Raw genomic sequence first — 19,620 nt, forward strand, 5'->3', positions numbered from 1 at the left:
AATTTGTGTGTGAAGATTTCTGGGCGAATGAGCAATCAGTAGCCGATAGCCATTTAATCCAATCCAACAACAAACAACGTGCCATATCATCTTTAGATCTATCGGCCTTATTTCAAACTACGATAGAGATCTTTATGTATGAGAAAAATATAAAGTAAAAAAATGTCAACTTGAATACATAAAAAAGGCATATATATCCATCCATATCTAATGAAGCTAAAAAATTAATAACTGTACAGTTTAATGTCCCATATATTATGGATGTTACATGTTTACTATTTTGTCCGTTTATTAAGAAAATGTTTATATGGATATAGTAAATAATATGCTTTTTACATCCGTATTCCCTAGAGCAAGTAATTTAACCTGTAGTATTTTCACGTTCCTCAGCTCATATTGAATAAATTATACACTTAATTAAAAAAAGAATATCAAACAAGATGCAAGAACTGAGAAGGTTTAAGTACCAGTTTAGCGGCAGCACTGATATAACTTATGGATTCCGGAAGGTCTCATAATAGTGGAAGTCTTAACTTTATTACAATGATGCAGAGTGGGGGAATATGGTGAATATCTGCTGAGCTGTTTTATTTACGTCCTGTATTAGAGAGGAGAGCTGGTACTACATGTCTCTTGATATATTTCTGTCGTGTAAGTGACAAATTACTCACAAAGTGGGCAGGGCTGTAAATTTGGGGTAATTGTATTGTAAAAGCACTTTGTAACACCTGTTTACATTGTAAAGAACCCACAGGTAACTATTAATTATAAGAGGAAGGGTGTCTGAGGCGACCCAAAGTAATTTTGGACATTGAAAAATAATATAATCCATGGTGCTCAGATTTTAAAGAGCTTTACTCCATTTGAAAAGCATAATACCACCCAAATAATCTTACCTTATCGAGGAATGACACATGAGCTGCGAGCAGAACGACGTGGTGGATTCTCTCACACTTTCATTTAGATTTTCAGATGAGACTTTTTAAAGCGTGACCGAGTGACGTTCATATGGTCAGTCTTGTTCCAACGAAACTGCAGGGAATTACCATGTATAGGAACCATAGAACGATACTAATCACTTTCAAACACTGGGGCAATTGTGTACAAACATGAATGCAGTAATTCTATCGTGCTCTTGGGAAGTGTTATTGAGCCCTTGAGGTGCCCTACCACACCATAGTCACACTCGGAACAAGAGTATGTCATGGCCAGAAACATACACGCAACAAAGGTACATTTAATTCTATATTGAATGACTGAAGGACGACACTAAATGCAAATCAATCAGTCCAAAAAACAAATCCATTTCATTAATATCTACCAACATATTTACGTATTAATGACCTACGTGACAAAAATGTACATCTCAGGAACACATGAAATCTATAGAAATACGCTGCAAGTACACAAATACCATTACATCCTAAACACTTTATTGGGATGTAATGGTACAGTTTTCTTGTGACGACTGAGATCTGGTTATTGACCAGATTTCGTGAATATATTTTGAATCCCCAATTATATATATCTAGGAATGTGATTCTTGAATCACAGTTATTTAGGAATGTGACTCTTGAATCACTTTTGTTACCTAGGAATGTGATTCTTGAATCATCTAGTTATCTAAGAATGTGATTCTTGAATCATATAGTTAACTTGGAATGTGATTCTTGAATCACCTAGTTATCTAGGAATGTGATTATGAGCCAAAGCAAAATTCAAGAAGCTGGAAGTGAACACACGGAGTAAAGCCGAGCGCAAGAAGGCAGTTAGCAAGTAGCGCTGGATAATGGTAACGCCTTAATGGATGGATGGTAAGCTCCTGCGTCCTATACACAGTCAGCCACTAGACATTGCTCGAATGTGTGTGTGTGTGTGTGTGTGTGTGTAAATTACCCACTCAGTCACCTCTACATAGCAGGAGGGAGCTATATTCCGTTAGGTTCCATATCTCAGACTCTTATCTTCTCCCTGTTATCATACCAAACATTTCCTTGGTCACAGATTGGCTTACCTTTTCCATGACTTGTCTGATGTCATTCATCCACCAGCCTCCTTTGTTGCTGTACATCACATCTTTTCTAACTTTTCTTCTGCTTAGCATCACGCTAGTGATGATCGTTCGTCTTTTTCTTAATTTCAAATAAGTATTCACTCTGGACAGGTGTGACTTGGGTCCAGAAACTTGAAATCTGTATTCATTCCTTCCGTGTTTTTGTGTCAACTGATTTAAATCAGCTGCATATACGAGACCTAAGATTTTGGTGCCTTCACAGAGTGCAAGCCTTTAAAATCTTCAGTACTGGTAGTGATTACTTCTATACGTAACTTGTGTCAAGTGTTCTGTACTGCTAAGTGTGTACTCTCTTATGTACTGTATATTCCCATGCTACATATCCTGAACTTCCTCCTACGTTAGTCGTGTCTCCAGGTGAGCAACTGATTTATATTCGCATGACCAAACACGTGAACGTACGTAGGAATTTATCGGTACAGAGATCATGTTCATTTCTGATCATCCTCAATATCTGAGCGAGTAGATCAACTTACTTTGAAATATGTGAAAAGTTATGAATGGAGTAGCGTGCATCCGAAAACAAGCTTAAATCGTTGACTTGGGCGACCGTTGTTATTCAATTCATACTTACCAACACATTACTTCATAATCTCTTTACTCGTTAGCATTATCAATTGACATGACATATATCTGAAGGAGAAATTTGCGTTAGTAAATAAGTTTCGATTCACATTATTTGGTAATTATTTGCAATACAACGATGTTATTCGGACGTGTTGCATTCAGCCAATCATCATTAACCTGTCGAGTGCATATTCGCCTCGCGAAAAAAAAAAAAAAAATCAAAACTAAGTATAATGTTGGAGGCACGCAAACAGCCAGCTCTCGGGAGCAAAAACCAAACTAATACCTATAGAAGAGGCAAAGTAAAGCAATATTGCGGCGTAGGACAAGAGGGTCGAGTCTATAAGTCGGACAGCTTTCGACTCCACTGTCAGGTAAGGAGGCAGCACTAGACCCACGGTGCCCAGATGTGAGAGCAGTACTCCATACAAGGACGGATCAATCCCATGTAAAATCGGAGCAGTTGTTCAGAAGAAATGTTTCGACATCTAAAGAGGACACCCAGTTTCTTAGAAGCAGACTTAGCTATTCCCGTAATGTGGATTTTCTATTGCAAAATATTCATTGGTTCTTTATCAGTATTTCATTCACAGCTGCTTAACCAGTCTTGCAGCATCTTACATATTATGGACTACATATGATAGCATTTTATTCAAAAGTAAATGGTAACCTTAAGGAAAATATCTGATCCTCGTTTTTGTGTCGTGTGTCAGTTAACTTGGTAGATCTGTACTGTTTCCATTCAGAAACTTTAAGAACACGTGAAATTATATAATTTTTACTTCAAGAAATGCCATCTCGTTGGGTTAGGAGAGATTTCTTTTTACGTAAATGTCTTACATATGAACTACGTTAATTACCATTCATGTAAAGTTGTCACACGTCACCAGCACATGATGATCGTGTCATAATTATGTTTCTTATTCTTAAATGCTGAAATTTATTGTCGGCAATGCTTTTGGTAGATGCAGTTCTCCGTTCATAAAGGTAAGGTCAAAATGCTCAAATCAAGACATATCACACAGTGTTTATTTATAAATATGGGCATGAGGAAGTTACAGTGTAACATTACTGTAAAGTTTAACATTATTGTACAATGTAACATTACTGTACAGTGTAACTACTGTACAGTGTAACATTATTGTACAATGTAACATTACTGTACAGTGTAACATTATTGTACAATGTAACATTATTGTACAATGTAACATTACTGTAGTGTAACATTATTGTACAATGTAACATTATTGTACAATGTAACATTACTGTACAGTGTAACTACTGTACAGTGTAACATTATTGTACAATGTAACATTACTGTACAGTGTAACATTATTGTACAATGTAACATTATTGTACAATGTAACATTACTGTACAGTGTAACATTGCTGTACAGACTCTGTTCAAGCGACCCCTGACACAGCACAGCTCCAGTAAATATCTTGTACTGTCACTATGGTCGTCGGTCAGTTAACTAACTTATATGAAGTAAGCCTCATGTACTGCCACCATATATGTCCATTAATCACATCAAGTAAACCTCTTGGACTGGCACCAGAGTCGTTACTCCATTAATTGTACTTTACTCTTATTTTCATCAAGTTTCCTTAAGATAACCGAACCTTAGATGCACATATTGCCTTATAGCATGCAAGTGCCGCATGCGGCCGAGGTACACATTGGCCATCAGGAGGAAGACGCCGCAGTTTACACGTCGAGATGTAACTGAAACATCTTAATTATTCATAGTGATGGGTGACGGCTGGTGTGCCGGGGATGTCCTGTCAGTAGTTGGATGAATAGGCTCGGGTTTTGTTGGTGGAGGCACCGCCAGTGTTGGAGGAACGCCGCTGGTGTTGGGTCATCTCTCTGTTGGTGAGGAAAGGCACCTTGACCTCCTGGGTGCCACTGGGCAGGGTTATGGCACTGTCTGGGAAGCTCACACGGATCTGTGCCTTCTTCAGGAAGTCGACGCCCAGCACCAGGTCTGCAGGCAGGTCTCGGGCTGTGGGTAGATGACAAATGATGGGATGAGTTGGACTAAGTTACTGCAGAAATTAATAGAATGTTATACTTGTAAAGGTTCATTATATTCTTGTGAATATACAAATAATGACAATAGAAATATATCAAAAGAATCAAAGATGACGTAGGCATGGAGATCATAACACTGCGTTATAGTGATGTTCAGGTAATACAACAAATAATACACCCAATTTTCTCTATCATTTATCATCTTGCAGTATTGATATCTTGCTGTATCATCCTGATTTTTTGTATTACTTTTGAAACTTCCTTCCATAGTGTAAAATTTATCTAAACTTTTGTGATTACTTTTTGTTGTTTTCCTACGTGTACACATCACACACCACTACAGCAGGAAACGAAATAAAGCAACAGGTTCGAGGCCGCAGTCACCCTCGCCTAACTGCCAGTAACTAATCTAACTGCAGGTCCTGCCCTGCCTGCCAGAGCACCATCTAGTCAGCCTGGGAAACAGGTATATCGTATATGTAACTCATCCAAAACTGTCGAGCTGTGACAGTGTTGGTAACTAGCAAATGTCCCTAATATAAACTGCTGATTGTGTTTGAACCAGCTTCATAGAGTGAAGTATTTATGAGATATCGCCAGAGAATATATAATGGGTAATATGAACACTTTGGTATATGGTAACTCAACGACTGTTTCTTGCCATGTTTTTGGGTTCTTGTAGAACAATCGAACGTAAATACAGGTTGACTATTCCTTATAAGTATTTCGGATTTGGACTTTTCTTTAGGATTTTGGAATGTCTGCATATACTTAATGACTTATCAAAAACAGGGTGGTATGAAAACAAACGGATTGGAGCAGAGACACCTCAGCGTTTCGACCGTTAACCGTCTTCCTCAGGCAAGAAACTGCACGAAGGCTTCAGCAATCAAATAAGAAAGACATTAGAAGCGGCTTATATCGCTACCACAGGCAAGGTTAACACAAGGTCTGGGTATATCTGCTGGTCACGTCAGGCAGCGGAGATAGCTGTGAAAGGGTGGAGGCAGCGGGACAAGCGGGCCAATCGGAGAACGAGACACACCAAGGCGTCCGACCGCGTGACCATTACTTGCTACGGAATATGGCCCCGCCGAATGCTGGAGTCGGTATCTCCTGAGGAAGACCGTTGAACAGTCGAAACGTTGAGGGCTGTCTTAGCTCTAACCCAGTTGTTTCCATACCATACTGTTTTCCACATTTGACATGATGGATAATAGATAATGAAATATCTTGGTGATGGGCCCCAAGGCTAAACACAAAATCCATTTGTTTCATATATATCTTATACACATAGCCTGAAGGTGATTTATACAATATTTTCAGTAATTTTGAGCATGAAACAAAGTTTGTGTAACATTGAATCATCACAAAGCTAAGTTGCCATAATCTCAGCTTTTTTAAATGTTTTCTCTAAAGTTATCTGCTTCATAAACAATGGTTTTCTTAGAAATCTCTCTTTGATTTTAACTGACATGATATCTAGCTCTGTTTTGAATGCACGCTGCTCTAGTCGTTCAGTAACTCCATCACACATTTCTACCTTGTCTATAGGCACTTCTCTGCAGTGTTAACAATCATTTTCAACGTCTCTTACTACCATCACCTTGACCCAGGAACATTTCAACTCTCACTATCGGTCAGTGAGGGTACAACTGGACCCTCATTATCTGCAGGTCTTTTTAACATTTTCAACAATATTTTTGTACCACAGAGCAGAGAATAAGAAACAATCCAGAGTAATGTACGTGGTATTGGCGTTGACGATGGTTTGTAACAAACTGGCGCCAACAGAGCATGAGAGCCCAGCATGGGCAAGTGAAGTCAAGTGTGGAATTTTTCACTTGTCATGTCGTTGCTCAATTTTTCGGATTTTGGAGCATTTCGGATTTTCGCATTAGGGATGCTCAACCTGTATTAGATATCTCTTGTAGTTCACATTCTTGTGCATGCAAGACTTATACATTTATATGCGTACTACGCCGTTGGAGTTTCTTGAGCATTACCGTATAGTCCACCAACTCTGTACTAATGGTGTTTCGTTATGTTTGCTCACCACCAAAATTTTACTGAATGTCGTAGAACTGTGATATATTGAAAGCATACCAAACTTTCTTCCCCAACAATGAGCCCTAACTAATGACATAAAAAAAGCTGGAATAAAGCAGTGGTTAAAAGTTCACAAGATTTGCCAATTCGTGGCAGCAGTCATTTACATATGACTCATTACTTTGAAAGCTGTTGTTACTGAGCATCTTCCATTGCCTGGCTGGGACTCTTCTCTCAGGGCGTCCTCCAGTATCATCAACGAGGAGCATGAGTCATACATACGCTCTGTTCGACTCGTTTTAAGTCAGATAACGTAAGTTCACATAAAAGTTTTATACACTATATTCGCACCGTATTTTTATCGTGTATAGTGTCCATACCTTCTTGTAATATCTCAATACTTCTAATGTAGCACCAATGAGTAAGTACTAGTTTGTTGTTTGATGGGTAATTCCCACCACTATCACATTTACTTAAGAGCACCAGACGGCTCCCGCAGCCGAGATCAGACCCATGACATTGAACAGCCCAAGAGCACTTCATCCAGTACACGATAACTCACTGCATCCCAGCCCAGCCAACCTGGGCAGCTGGTGATCGCCCATGATATGAACTGAAATTGCGTCTCTATCTATCTCTGGATCAAATGGTGGAAAATCATAGATGAAATGTTTATGTTGTACGTGTTGGCGCCACCAGGGGTTACTATCGTCCTGGTTGACTGTGGTCGATGTTATAGCTGTTTCACTCGTTGAGGAGGTCTATCCCTATCTTGGCTGCATAATGACTACCTAATAATAATCACTCTGTTGACTCATAACCCGCGATCTATCCATAATAATTAGTTCTGATAACGAAAAGTGTTTTCAGGCATACGAGACAGATCGCTCACAGAACAAAGCCACTGACCAACATGGAGTTGAGTGACGTGTTTAGATCCTTTGAGGGAGAGTTCCACGTACCGGAGCTTCCCCTCCACCAGCCATGGTGATCCGTTACCTGTAATGATACACTCACTTATAATCTGGAAGGATAGTTCCTGTATTAGGAGAGGAAAGAAAATGACAAAGATAATATAATCCGCTTTTGTTTTCATTTTGGCATGAGCCTGCGTTATTATTACTAAGAATAAATCGATAAAACGACGATCCTCTCACAGCTAACTGGAAACAAAGACGAGACAAAGATGAGACAGTAGGTGGTTTTTGAGTGGAAGTGTAGGATGAAGAGAAACGAGTGGAAATGTGGGAGAAGTAGACAAAAGATGGTATAATAGTTTACCGTGGTGAGGAGGTCAGCCTCCTCCCGACCCCTGGTGCAGAAGGGGTGTGTGCTGGAACCCCGTTACCTGCGATATATTTCCTTAACCTCTTTTGACCCGATGTGTGTAGATCTGACCTCGAGTGACCTAAGGGGTGTTTGTATTAACCTGTTCATTCTTCCTAAATTTTCTTGACCTGGCTGGCATCTTCCTAACCTCTGCTGACCCCTGATAACGATGGAAGCGTTTGAGTGAGCCCTGATGGCATCGGGAGCGTCTGTTTGATCCTTGATGACCTGGGGAGCTTCTACCTAATCTCCATTGACTTTGAGGGCGTTTAAGTGACCCATGATGACCTGCAGAGCATCTGTCTGACCTCTGATGACCTGGCGAGCGTCTGTGACCTGGAGATCGTCTACCTAACCCTTTTTTATTTTGAAAGCGTCCAAGTGACTCCTGGTGACCTGGGACGCGTCTGTATGACCTCAGGTAACCCAGGGAGCCTCTGACCTGTGTTGAGCGGTGAGGGCGGGACGGAGGTGTCGGGGAGGACGTCCTGTCTGACGCCCAGCTCCTGCACCAGGGAGGTGGACATGAGGGAGATGTGGCAGGCCGTGTGGACGAGCGCCGCCACCTCCGTGCCCTGGACCTGCCGAGGAGCCGAGTCTTAATCCATGACGGGGATTAGTTCGTACAGGTGTGGACGAGTTAGTACAAGCTTAACTAGCCAGTGCAGGGGTAGGGAGTTAGTACAAGCACAACTAGCCAGTGCAAGGGTAGGGAGTTAGTACAAGCTTAACTAGCCAGTGCAGGGGTAGGGAGTTAGTGCAAGCATAACTAGCCAATGTAAGGGTAGGGAGTTAGTGCAAAGGTGAGTTATTATCTCCTAGTATTGACGTCAACGTATTTACAAAGGTAATTATTATAGATGTTATTTCATCAATAATTTGGTAGATGATGACGTTTGACGTGTCTCTCCCTCACCATCATTACCTGTGCTCACAACAGCTACACACAAGATGTCCCTCACTCTAATCTTACCCATCCTTGACTCATTACTACCCTGACCCACCAACCAAACCGTGCCAGCTGACCCACCAAACACACTGTACTGTCTGACCCACCAACCACACCGTGCCATCTGACCCACCAACCACACCATGCCATCTGACTCACCAAACACACTGTACCGTCTGACCCACCAACCACACCGTGCCATCTGACTCACCAAACACACTGTACTGTCTGACCCACCAACCACACCGTGCCAGCTGACCCACCAAACACACTGTACTGTCTGACCCACCAACCACACCGTGCCATCTGACTCACCAAACACACTGTACCGTCTGACCTACTAACCACACCGTGCCATCTGACCCACCAACCACACCATGCCATCTGACTCACCAAACACACTGTACCGTCTGACCCACCAAACACATTGCACCATCTGACCCACCAAACATACTGTACCGTCTGACCCACCAACCACACCGTGCCATCTGACTCACCAAACACACTGTACCGTCTGACCCACCAACCACACCATGCCATCTGACCCACCAAACACACTGTACCGTCTGACCCACCAACCACACCATGCCATCTGACCCACCAAACACACTGTACCGTCTGACCCACCAACCACACCGTGCCATCTGACTCATCAAACACACTATACCGTCTGACCCACCAAACACATTGCACCATCTGACCCACCAAACACACTGTACCGTCTGACCCACCAAAGACATCGTGCCATCTAACCTACCAAGCACACTGTACCGTCTGACCCACCAACCACACCGTGCCATCTGACTCACCAAACACACTGTACCGTCTGACCCACTAAACACACTGTACCGTCTGACCCACTAAACACACTGTACCGTCTGACCCACCAAGCACACTGTACCGTCTGACCCACCAAACACACTGTACTATCTGACCCACTAAACACACTGTACCGTCTGACCCACCAAACACACTGTACCGTCTGACCCATCAAAATACACTGTACCGTCTGACCCACCAAACACACTGTACCGTCTGACCCATCAACCACACTGTACCGTCTGGCCCACCAAACACACTGTACCATCTGACCCACCAAACACATCGTGCCATCTGACTCACCAACCACACCGTACCATATGACCCACCAAACATATTGTACCGTCTGACCCACCAAACGGTGTACCGTCTGACCCACCAAAGACACCGTACCATCTGACCCACCAAACATACTGTACCGTCTGACTCACCAAACACATTGCACTATTTGACCCACCAAACACACTGTACCGTCTGACTCACCAAACACATTGCACTATTTGACCCACCAAACACACTGTACCGTCTGACCCACCAAAGACATCGTGCCATCTAACCTACCAAGCACACTGTACCATCTGACCCACCAAACATACTGTACCGTCTGACTCACCAAACACATTGTACCATCTGACCCACCAAACACACTTTACCGTATGACCCGCCAAACATAGGTCACATGATCCCGTCCGTTTAAATTATTATATGTCTCTTTTCAAACCATTCGTGTAATTTCACTAATCTGTACCTCACTACATGTTTACTTTATTATCTATTTAGTCACGAGTGAAAGATAATGTTTATTATCTTCTTTACTAACCCCTGTCATACTGTAATTGTTCGGTAATTTCAATTATCAGACGGTGGAGCAAGTATTATGATGTCACAGATGATATATATCTATAGCTAAGCGCAATATATATATATATATATATATATATATATATATATATATATATATATACTGCGCTTAGCTATAGATATATATCATCTGTGACATTATAATACTTGCTCCACCGTCTGATAATTGAAATATATATATATATATATATATATATATATATATATATATATATATATATATATATATATATATATATGATTTTATGTATTATACTTAATCGCCGTCTCCCGTGTTAGCGAGGAGGCACAAAGAAACAAACGAGGAATGACCCAACCCACCCACATACACATGTATATACATAAACGCCCACACATGCACATATACATACATATACATTTCAACGTATACATACACAGACAAATACATATTATATATATATATATATATATATATATATATATATATATATATATATATATATATATATATACATATATATATATATATACTTGGTACCTTCATCCATTCTCGTCGCCACCCTGCCACCTCGCCACACATGAAACAGCATCCTCTCCCCTCCTCTCCAGCGAGGCAACGACAAGAACAGACAACAAAGGCCACATTCGTTCACACTCAGTCTTTAGCTGTCATGTAATAATGCACCGAAACCACAGCTCCCTTTCCACATCCAGGCCCCACAAAACTTTCCATGGTTTACCCCAGACGCTTCACATGTCCTGGTTCAATTCATTGATAGCACGTCGACCCCGGTACACCACATCGTTCCAATTCACTATATTCCTTGCACGCCTTTCACCCTCTTGTATGTTCAGGCCCCGATCACTCAAAATCTTTTTCACTCCATCCTTCCACCTCCAATTTGGTCTCCCGCTTCTCCTTCTTCCCTCCACCTCTGACACATATATCCTCTTTGTCAATCTTTCCTCACTCATTCTATCCATGTGACCCAACCATTTCAAGACATCCTCTTCTGCTCTCTCAACCACACTCTTTTTATTACCACACACATCTCTTACCCTTTCGTTACTTACTCGATCAAGCCACCTCACACCACATATTGTCCTCAAACATGTAATTTCCAACACATCCACCCTTCGCACAACCCCATCTATAGCCCAAGCCTCGCAACCATAAAACTTGTTGGAACCACTATTCCCTTAAACATACCCATTTTTGCTCTCCGAGATAACGCTTTCACCTTCAACACATTCTTCAACGCTCCAAGAACCTTCACTCCCCACCGAACTCTGTGACTCACTTCCGCTTCCATGGTTCCATCTGCTGCTAAGTCCACTCCCAGATATCTTCTCTTCCTCCAGTTTTTCTCCATTCAAACTTACATCCCAATTAACTTGGCCCTCAACCCTATTGAACTTAATAACCTTGCTCTTATTCACATTTACTCTCAACTTTCCTCTTTCACACACTACCAAACTCAGTCACCAATTTCTACAGTTTCTGACCCGAATCAGCTACCAGCGTTGCATCATCAGCGAATATTTGACTCACTTTCTAAGCCCTTTCATCCACAACAGACTGCATACTTACCCCTCTCTCCAAAACTCTTGCATTCACCTCCGTAATCACCCCATCCATAAACAAATTAAACAACCATGGAGACATCCCGCACCCCTGCCGCAAACCGACATTCACTGAGAACCAATCACTTTCCTCTCTTCCTACTCGTACACATGCCTTACATCCTTGGTAAAAACTTTTCACTACTTCTAATAGCTTACCTCCCACACCGTATACTTTTAAAACCTTCCACAATGCATCTCTATCCACTCTATCATATGCCCTCTCCAGATCCATAAATGCTAAATACAAATTCATCTGTTTTTCTAAGTATTTCTCACATACATTCTTCAAAGCAAACACCTGATCTACACATCCTCTACCACTTCTGAAACCACACTGCTCTTCTCCAATCTGATGCTCAGTACATGCCTTCACCCTCTCAATCAATACCCTCCTACATAATTTCCTAGGAATACTCAACAAACCTATGGCTCTGTAGTCTAAACACTCACCTTTATCCCCTTTGCCTTTGCACAATGGCACTATGCAAGCATTCCGCCATTCCTCAGGCACCTCACCATGATCCATATATACAATGAATATCCTTACCAACCAATTACAACACATTTTTTGATAAATTTCACTGCAATACCATCCAAACCCACCGCCTTGCAGGCTTTCATCTTCCGCAAAGCTTTCACTACCTCCTCTCTTAACCAAACCATTCTCTCTGACCCTCTCACTTCACACACCACCTCGACCAAACTCCCTGTATTTGCAATTCTATCATCAAACACATTCAACAAACCTTCAAAATACTCATTTCATCTCCTCGCTTCATCACTGCTTGTTATTACCTCCCACCTTGTCCCCTTCAATGATGTTCCCATTTGTTCCCCTGTCTTACGCACGTTATTTACCTCATTCCAAAACATCTTTTTATTCTCCTTAATATTTAATGATAATCTCACCTCAACTCTAATTTGTACTCTTTCCTCTTGCACCTTTCTCTTGTCCTCCTGCCACTTTCTTTTATACATCTCTCAGTCATTTGCACTACTTCCTTGCAAACATCGTCCAAACGCCCCTCTTTTCTCTTTCACTAACAACCTCACTTCTTCATCCCACCACTCACCACCCTTTCTAATCTGCCCACCTCCCATCTTTCTCATACTACATGCATGTTTTGCGGAAGCCATCACTGCTTCCCGAAATGCATCCCATTTCTCACCCACTCCCCTCATATCATTTACTCTCACCTTTTGTCATTCTACACTCAATTTCTACTGGCACTTCCTTACATAAGTCTCCTTTCCAAGCTCAATTACTCTCACCACACTCATCTCCTCAAGATACTCTCTTCCTTTCTGGGAACCACTACAAATCTTCACCTTCGCCTCCAAAAGATAGTGATCAGACATCCCTACAGCTGCCCATCTCAGTACATTAACATCCAAAAGTCTCTCTTTTACACGCCTATCAAAGAACACATAATCCAATAATACCCTTTGACCATCTCTCCTACAAATCCACAAGCTCTTCACCATTTCCATTTACAACACGGAACACCCCATGTACACCAGTTATACCCTCAACTGCCACATTACTCACCTTTGCATTCAAATCACCCATCACTATAACCCGGTCTCGTGCATCAAAGCTGCTAACACACTCACTCACTTACCTCTCACGATCCCTCATGACCAGGTGCACAGGCACCAATAATCACTTAATATATATATATATATATAAGTGTACTCAGATGGTAGATTAGTTGATAGTGAGACTGAAACGTGTGAAGTTTTCAACAATCACTTCATATCAGCATTTACGCAGGAGGAGAATACAAATATTCCGGTTCCAGAACAAATTTCCAGGTGGGACGAAACCGGAAAGCTATGCGATATGAAAATAAATAGATTTGTTATTTTGAAAGAAATAGAACGATTTAAAGTAAACAAGAGTCCTGGACCAGATGGTATTTATGCAAAGGTCTTGGCGGAATGTAAGCAAGAAGGAAGTTTTCCGCTTTTAAATGTATTTATACAGTTTCTGGAATCAGGTGTAGTTCTTAAGCAATGGAGGACAGCAAATGTCGTTCCCATTTTTAAGAAAGGGGATAGATCCATCGCCTCCTATCAACTTGACATCTATTGTGGAGAAAATCTCTCAAATCAACTATACAGGACAAAATACGGGAACATTTGGAAAATCATGATCTCATCAGGGATTCTCAACATGGGTTTACGAAAGTGAAGTTATGTCTCAGTAACCTTCTCTCCTTTAATAAAGTATTTGAAACTGTTGATCAGGGTATGCGTTATGGTACTGTAGACTTGGACTTAAGTAAGGCTTTTGGCAGAGTACCTCATCAACGTCTACTTAGAAAAATAGCGGCACACGTCATCGGGGGATGTGTACCTAACTGGATTAGGGCGAGGCTCACACTGACAGAAAACAGAGGGTCTACATCAACGGCATTACATCGGACTGGGCCAATAGAGCCAGTGGTGTTCCTCAGGGGTCAGTCTTGGGAAAACTGTTGTTCGTTATATAAATCAACGATCTGGATATGGGACTAAACAGCGACTCATGTAAATTTGCCAATTATACAAAAATAGGAGCCATAATTGACTCGTATGAAAAAAAAAAAAATCAATGCATTGGCAGAGGGACTTAAATAGATTATCAGAATGGGCGGGTACATGGAAATGAAATTTAACAGAAATAAATGCACAAAACTTAGTGTGGGTAAAGACAGGAACACTGATTACACACTGGATAATATTACTATTGGTCAATCAGAATGCGAAAGAGATTTAGGGATGTGGTGAGCAAGGATCTTAAACCGCGGCAACAATGTATTAAAGTGTGTGACTAGGCTAATGGGATGTTAGGGTTCATTGACAGGCTATAAGCAATAAAACTCCTAGAGTATCATTGCAGCTTTATCTTGCGTTGGTGAGACCACTTTTGGATGATGCGGTACAGTTCTGGGCTCCATACTATGCAGTTGACATGGATTGTTTAGAGAGAGTACAAAGGCGAATGACAAAAATGATCTCTGGAATTAGAAACCTCACTGATGAAGAAAGGTAAAAATGACTGAATCTAGACTCACTTAAAAGAAGGAGGGCTAGGGAGGATATGATTGAAGTTTATAAATGGGTGAAGGGCATTAATAAAGGTGACATGAATAAAGTTCTCAGAATAGCGCCACCGGACAGGACAAGAAATAATGGAGTTAAATGAGAAAAAAATAGATTCAGGTCCGACGTGAGTAAATATTGGTTCAGGAATAGGGTAATAGATTTATGGAACAAGCTGCCAAGTACAGTAGTGGAAGCTACGTGGGTATTTAGGTAGCTTTACACGAAGGTTGGATGATGTGTTGATGGGTTCAAGCGGCTGGTTGTAGGGTGGACAGACTCAAGACCTGCCTAGCATGGGCCAATAGACCTACTGCAGTGGCCTCACTTCTTATGCTTTTATCTATAGATGAGTGTACAGAGATGATATATATCTATAGGTAAGTGAACACAGATAATATATATATATATATATATATATATATATATATATATATATATATATATATATATATATATATATAGCTAAGTGTATGATATATATCTATAGCAAAGTGCAAGCTATATATGTACAGGTAAGCATGCTATATAATCAGACGCTGGCAGACATGTGTGCATCATCATGGTTCGTAAAGTTGAGTCAGGCTGACGACCCTCACTGTACAGTACAGCGTCAACCACTGCAGGAGGCACGTGCCCTACTTCACTGCTGATGGTCAGATGTTACAGTAGTGTTACGAGGAGGACGTGCGCTCCCACGACCGTCACCAACCAGCGAATCCGTCATGTCGGCGTCCGTCACTGTGGTCCACTGCGCGCGCAGGTCACAACTCAGTCTAGTGGTGATGACGGTGTGTGTGTGTGTGTGTGTGTGTGTGTGATTACCTTATCCTCCAACACAGGAAGGGAGAGCAACAGTTGTGTCTGGCTTGTATCTTAACATGTTCCATTCCTTCACCTGTGATCACACACGGCAGTATTACATTACGTCTTCTCTCTCGCTTATCTCCAGACGAGTTCCTCATCATACGTCCTCGCGTGTGGCGTTACATTCCAGCGTGTGTGTCGTTAACGTAGTTGATCACGAAGGTTCTAATATTTCTGTCGTCCTTCTTCAAGTGTAAGGCAGGTCAGTGGTCGCTGTCCCCGACCTGTGACACAGTTCCTTTGTCTCTAATATGCATGGTGTTGGCTGCCATGCACTAGCCTCCTGCTGGCAGATCTCTATGTGGACTCAGGTGAGGGTGACCCAGCTGGTGAGGTGTACACTGGTCTGGGTCCTGTACATTCTGCAGACAATGTTCTGGGTACGTTCTCGTCCAGGTACGGAAGGCAATTTTGATTTTAACTAATTCATGAATTACCTGTGTGATGATCATCCCAGTGTGTTGGGTGACAGACTGGGTGTCATGTCTGTCTCAAGTTGGAGTCTCGCATAGATTCCCGGACGTTGTCTCTCTCTCTCTCTCTCTCTCTCTCTCTCTCTCTCTCTCTCTCTCTCTCTCTCTCTCTCTCTCTCAATATGACCACCATCTGCTGTGTTCGATCTTCATCAGCACAGTATTTGGTTAGATATTACGTCATCAGGCATTTCACCAACCATGGCTGCAGGTTTTCCAAGTCTCTTTCCAAGTTGTCGTCAGCATGGACGCTCCTCATGTCCCTCGTGATCCCAGCCTCTCACACTCCTTTATACGTGGTGTAAGAGTGGCGACAAGACTGACTGATGCCCTGTGGGGTGAGGAGTGTGTTGACTGATGCTGTACACTACGTGTCGTGTACCACTGTACTTGCGCATACAGGACGAGGGGAAAATTCAACGAGAACACGATTTTGCTTCACGTTCCAGTTCTTGGTAAACCAGAGGTGTCTTGCAGCGTGATATGATAGCATATCAGTAGCCTCCGTGAAGGTCAAGAGTTCCCCAGTAACACCAGCCGATCATGAGACGTACGCGCTGGAGGCGAGTGATTGTTGAGGTGGCGTCAATCACTGACACGGTCACAGATCAGACGACTCATGTTGCTGGCATGATAAACCTGGTTGTAACGTCCAGCCTGGAGTGTCTCCTCCCCAGCGCACGCCACCAACAGATGAGCCACGGTCACGTGAGAGGATATGGACTGTTTCTACCTTCAGGACATGAACACATCCTTAACGACCCTCCCCAGCCAGAGGAGACCTGACCTCCCACACATTGATGGTACCTGCAACATATTCAGTATTTGAACAAGAAGGGGAACTGTTTACAAATCTTAACGATAAAGCTATCCAATTTGTATAGACCTTCACAAATATTAATGTTAAAATTCTATGTGTATCTAATAATAGAAGATTCAATGATATTTCTCATGGTACAGGAGTTGTGTTGATAACTGAGATGGCATTACTCCGGTCAATACAATGATCATAATTTTTAATATGATTAAACAAGGCATTTCATTCTTGTCCTGTCCTTATATTATAGTTATGTTGCTTAAGTCTAACAGAAAGATCCTTACCAGTTTGACCAACATACGATTTTTTACCATTTCTACATGGTACTCAATAGATGCATCCTGCATAACTTTCTGGCGAGTCTCTAACTGAGATATTCTTTATAATGTTATTGTTGCTGAAGACAATATATATATTATAGGATTTAAGTAACATGGGAAATAAAGAAAGATTATTACTAAAAGATTCTTGATGTCAATGGGGGGTTTGGGTACCTTCTATCAACTTTACTGTAGAAATTGAAAGTAATGGTATGTTACCATTTTCATATTGCATGATCCATAGGGATGAAAATAAGTTTAAGTCTAGCATATACAGAAAACCTACCACTGTATGCTCATATATCCATTATTACTCTGCTCAACATTACAAAGTGAAATCATCATCATTCCAGTCTATGTTCCTTAGGGCATTAGGTATCTGCAGTCCAGAGTTTATTGATGATGAGTTTGAGAAGATATATTCTATTGGATCCAAGTTAAAGTATCCTAGATCTTTCACTGATAAATCACTTAAATTAGCAAAGAAATCATTTTATAGTTATACCTCCCACTGACACCAAGAACCTTTCAGTTCTCCCTCTTAGTAATTATTTTACTTTACTTCCCATGTTACATAAATTCTTTAATGAAAATGCTGCCTTCAGCAACAACAACACTATAAATAATATCTTAAACAGGAACTCACCAGAAAGTTCTGCAGGATGCATCTATAAAGCACCATGTAGAAATTGTGATAAGTTTTGCGTTGGGCAGACCGGTAAGGATCTTTCTGTTAGACTTAAACAACATGAATATAGCATAAGAACAGAACAAGAATCAAATGTCATGTTAAAATTTATGATCAGTGTATTGAATGGAGTAATGTCATCTCAATTATTAACTAACTCTTGTAGAAATATCATTGAATCTTCTATCATTAAATACATAAAGAATTGTAACATTAATATTTGAGAATGTTTATACAAATTGGATTGCTTTATTGTTGACAGAATTTGTAAACAGTTCCCCTTCTTGTTCAAATAATGAATTTATTATACGCATGTTTCCAGACTTGAACGCACCCGACCTACATTCGGGTAGTCACTTTTTACCAAATGGCGTCGTAGCTATGTCTCTTCGTCGTATATCAAATAACTGTTATATTTCTTTCTTGTATCTCCCCTGATGATGTGATCATTACACGAAAGTGCACTTGGGAACTTACTGTGTTTCATTTCCCAGTGGGCTCATTGGAATATATATATATATATATATATATATATATATATATATATATATATATATATATATATATATATATATATATATATATATATATATATCTTTACTTATTCATTTACTTATCATACTTTGTCGCTGTCTCCCGCGTTAGCGAGACAGCGCAAGAAAACACACAAGTGGCCCAACCCACACACATACACACGTATATACATACACGTCCAGACACGCACATATACATACCTATACATCTCAACGTATACATATATATATATACACACATATACATATATACACATGTACATAATTCATACTGTCTGCCCTTATTCATTTCAGTCGCCACCCCACCACACATGAAATAACAACCCCCTCCCCCCACATGTGTGCGAGGTAGCGCTAGGAAAAGACAACAAAGGCCACATTCCTTCACACTCAGTCTCTAGCTGTCATGTATAATGCACCGAAACCACAGCTCCATTTCCACATCTAGGCCCCACAAAACTTTCCTTGGTTTACCCCGGACGCTTCACATGCCCTGGTTTAATCCATTGACAGCACGTCAACCCCGGTATACCACATACTTCCAATTCACTCTATTCCTTGCACG

The 19,620-nt window shown here is 41.2% G+C and overlaps 1 protein-coding gene across 3 annotated transcripts in view; it reads right to left on the bottom strand.

Annotated features, from left to right (window-relative positions):
- Window positions 1-3,644: 3,644 nt before the first annotated feature.
- The window catches only part of LOC139755968 (uncharacterized), a 155,964-nt gene continuing 139,988 nt past the window's right edge, over window positions 3,645-19,620 (bottom strand). For 2 of the 3 annotated variants that reach the window (XM_071674812.1, XM_071674814.1), the window contains exons 4-6: window positions 8,497-8,635; window positions 7,635-7,724; window positions 3,645-4,647 (exon numbers count right to left, since the gene is read on the bottom strand). In XM_071674812.1, coding sequence (XP_071530913.1) covers window positions 4,427-4,647; window positions 7,635-7,724; window positions 8,497-8,635 — 450 coding nt within the window. In that variant the 3' untranslated portion in view covers window positions 3,645-4,426. The remainder of the gene's footprint in view (window positions 4,648-7,634; window positions 7,725-8,496; window positions 8,636-19,620) is intronic. The other variant, XM_071674815.1, reaches the window with a different exon arrangement.

Source organism: Panulirus ornatus, chromosome 20 (genome assembly GCF_036320965.1).
Source record: "Panulirus ornatus isolate Po-2019 chromosome 20, ASM3632096v1, whole genome shotgun sequence".
Lineage (NCBI taxonomy): Eukaryota > Metazoa > Arthropoda > Malacostraca > Decapoda > Palinuridae > Panulirus > Panulirus ornatus.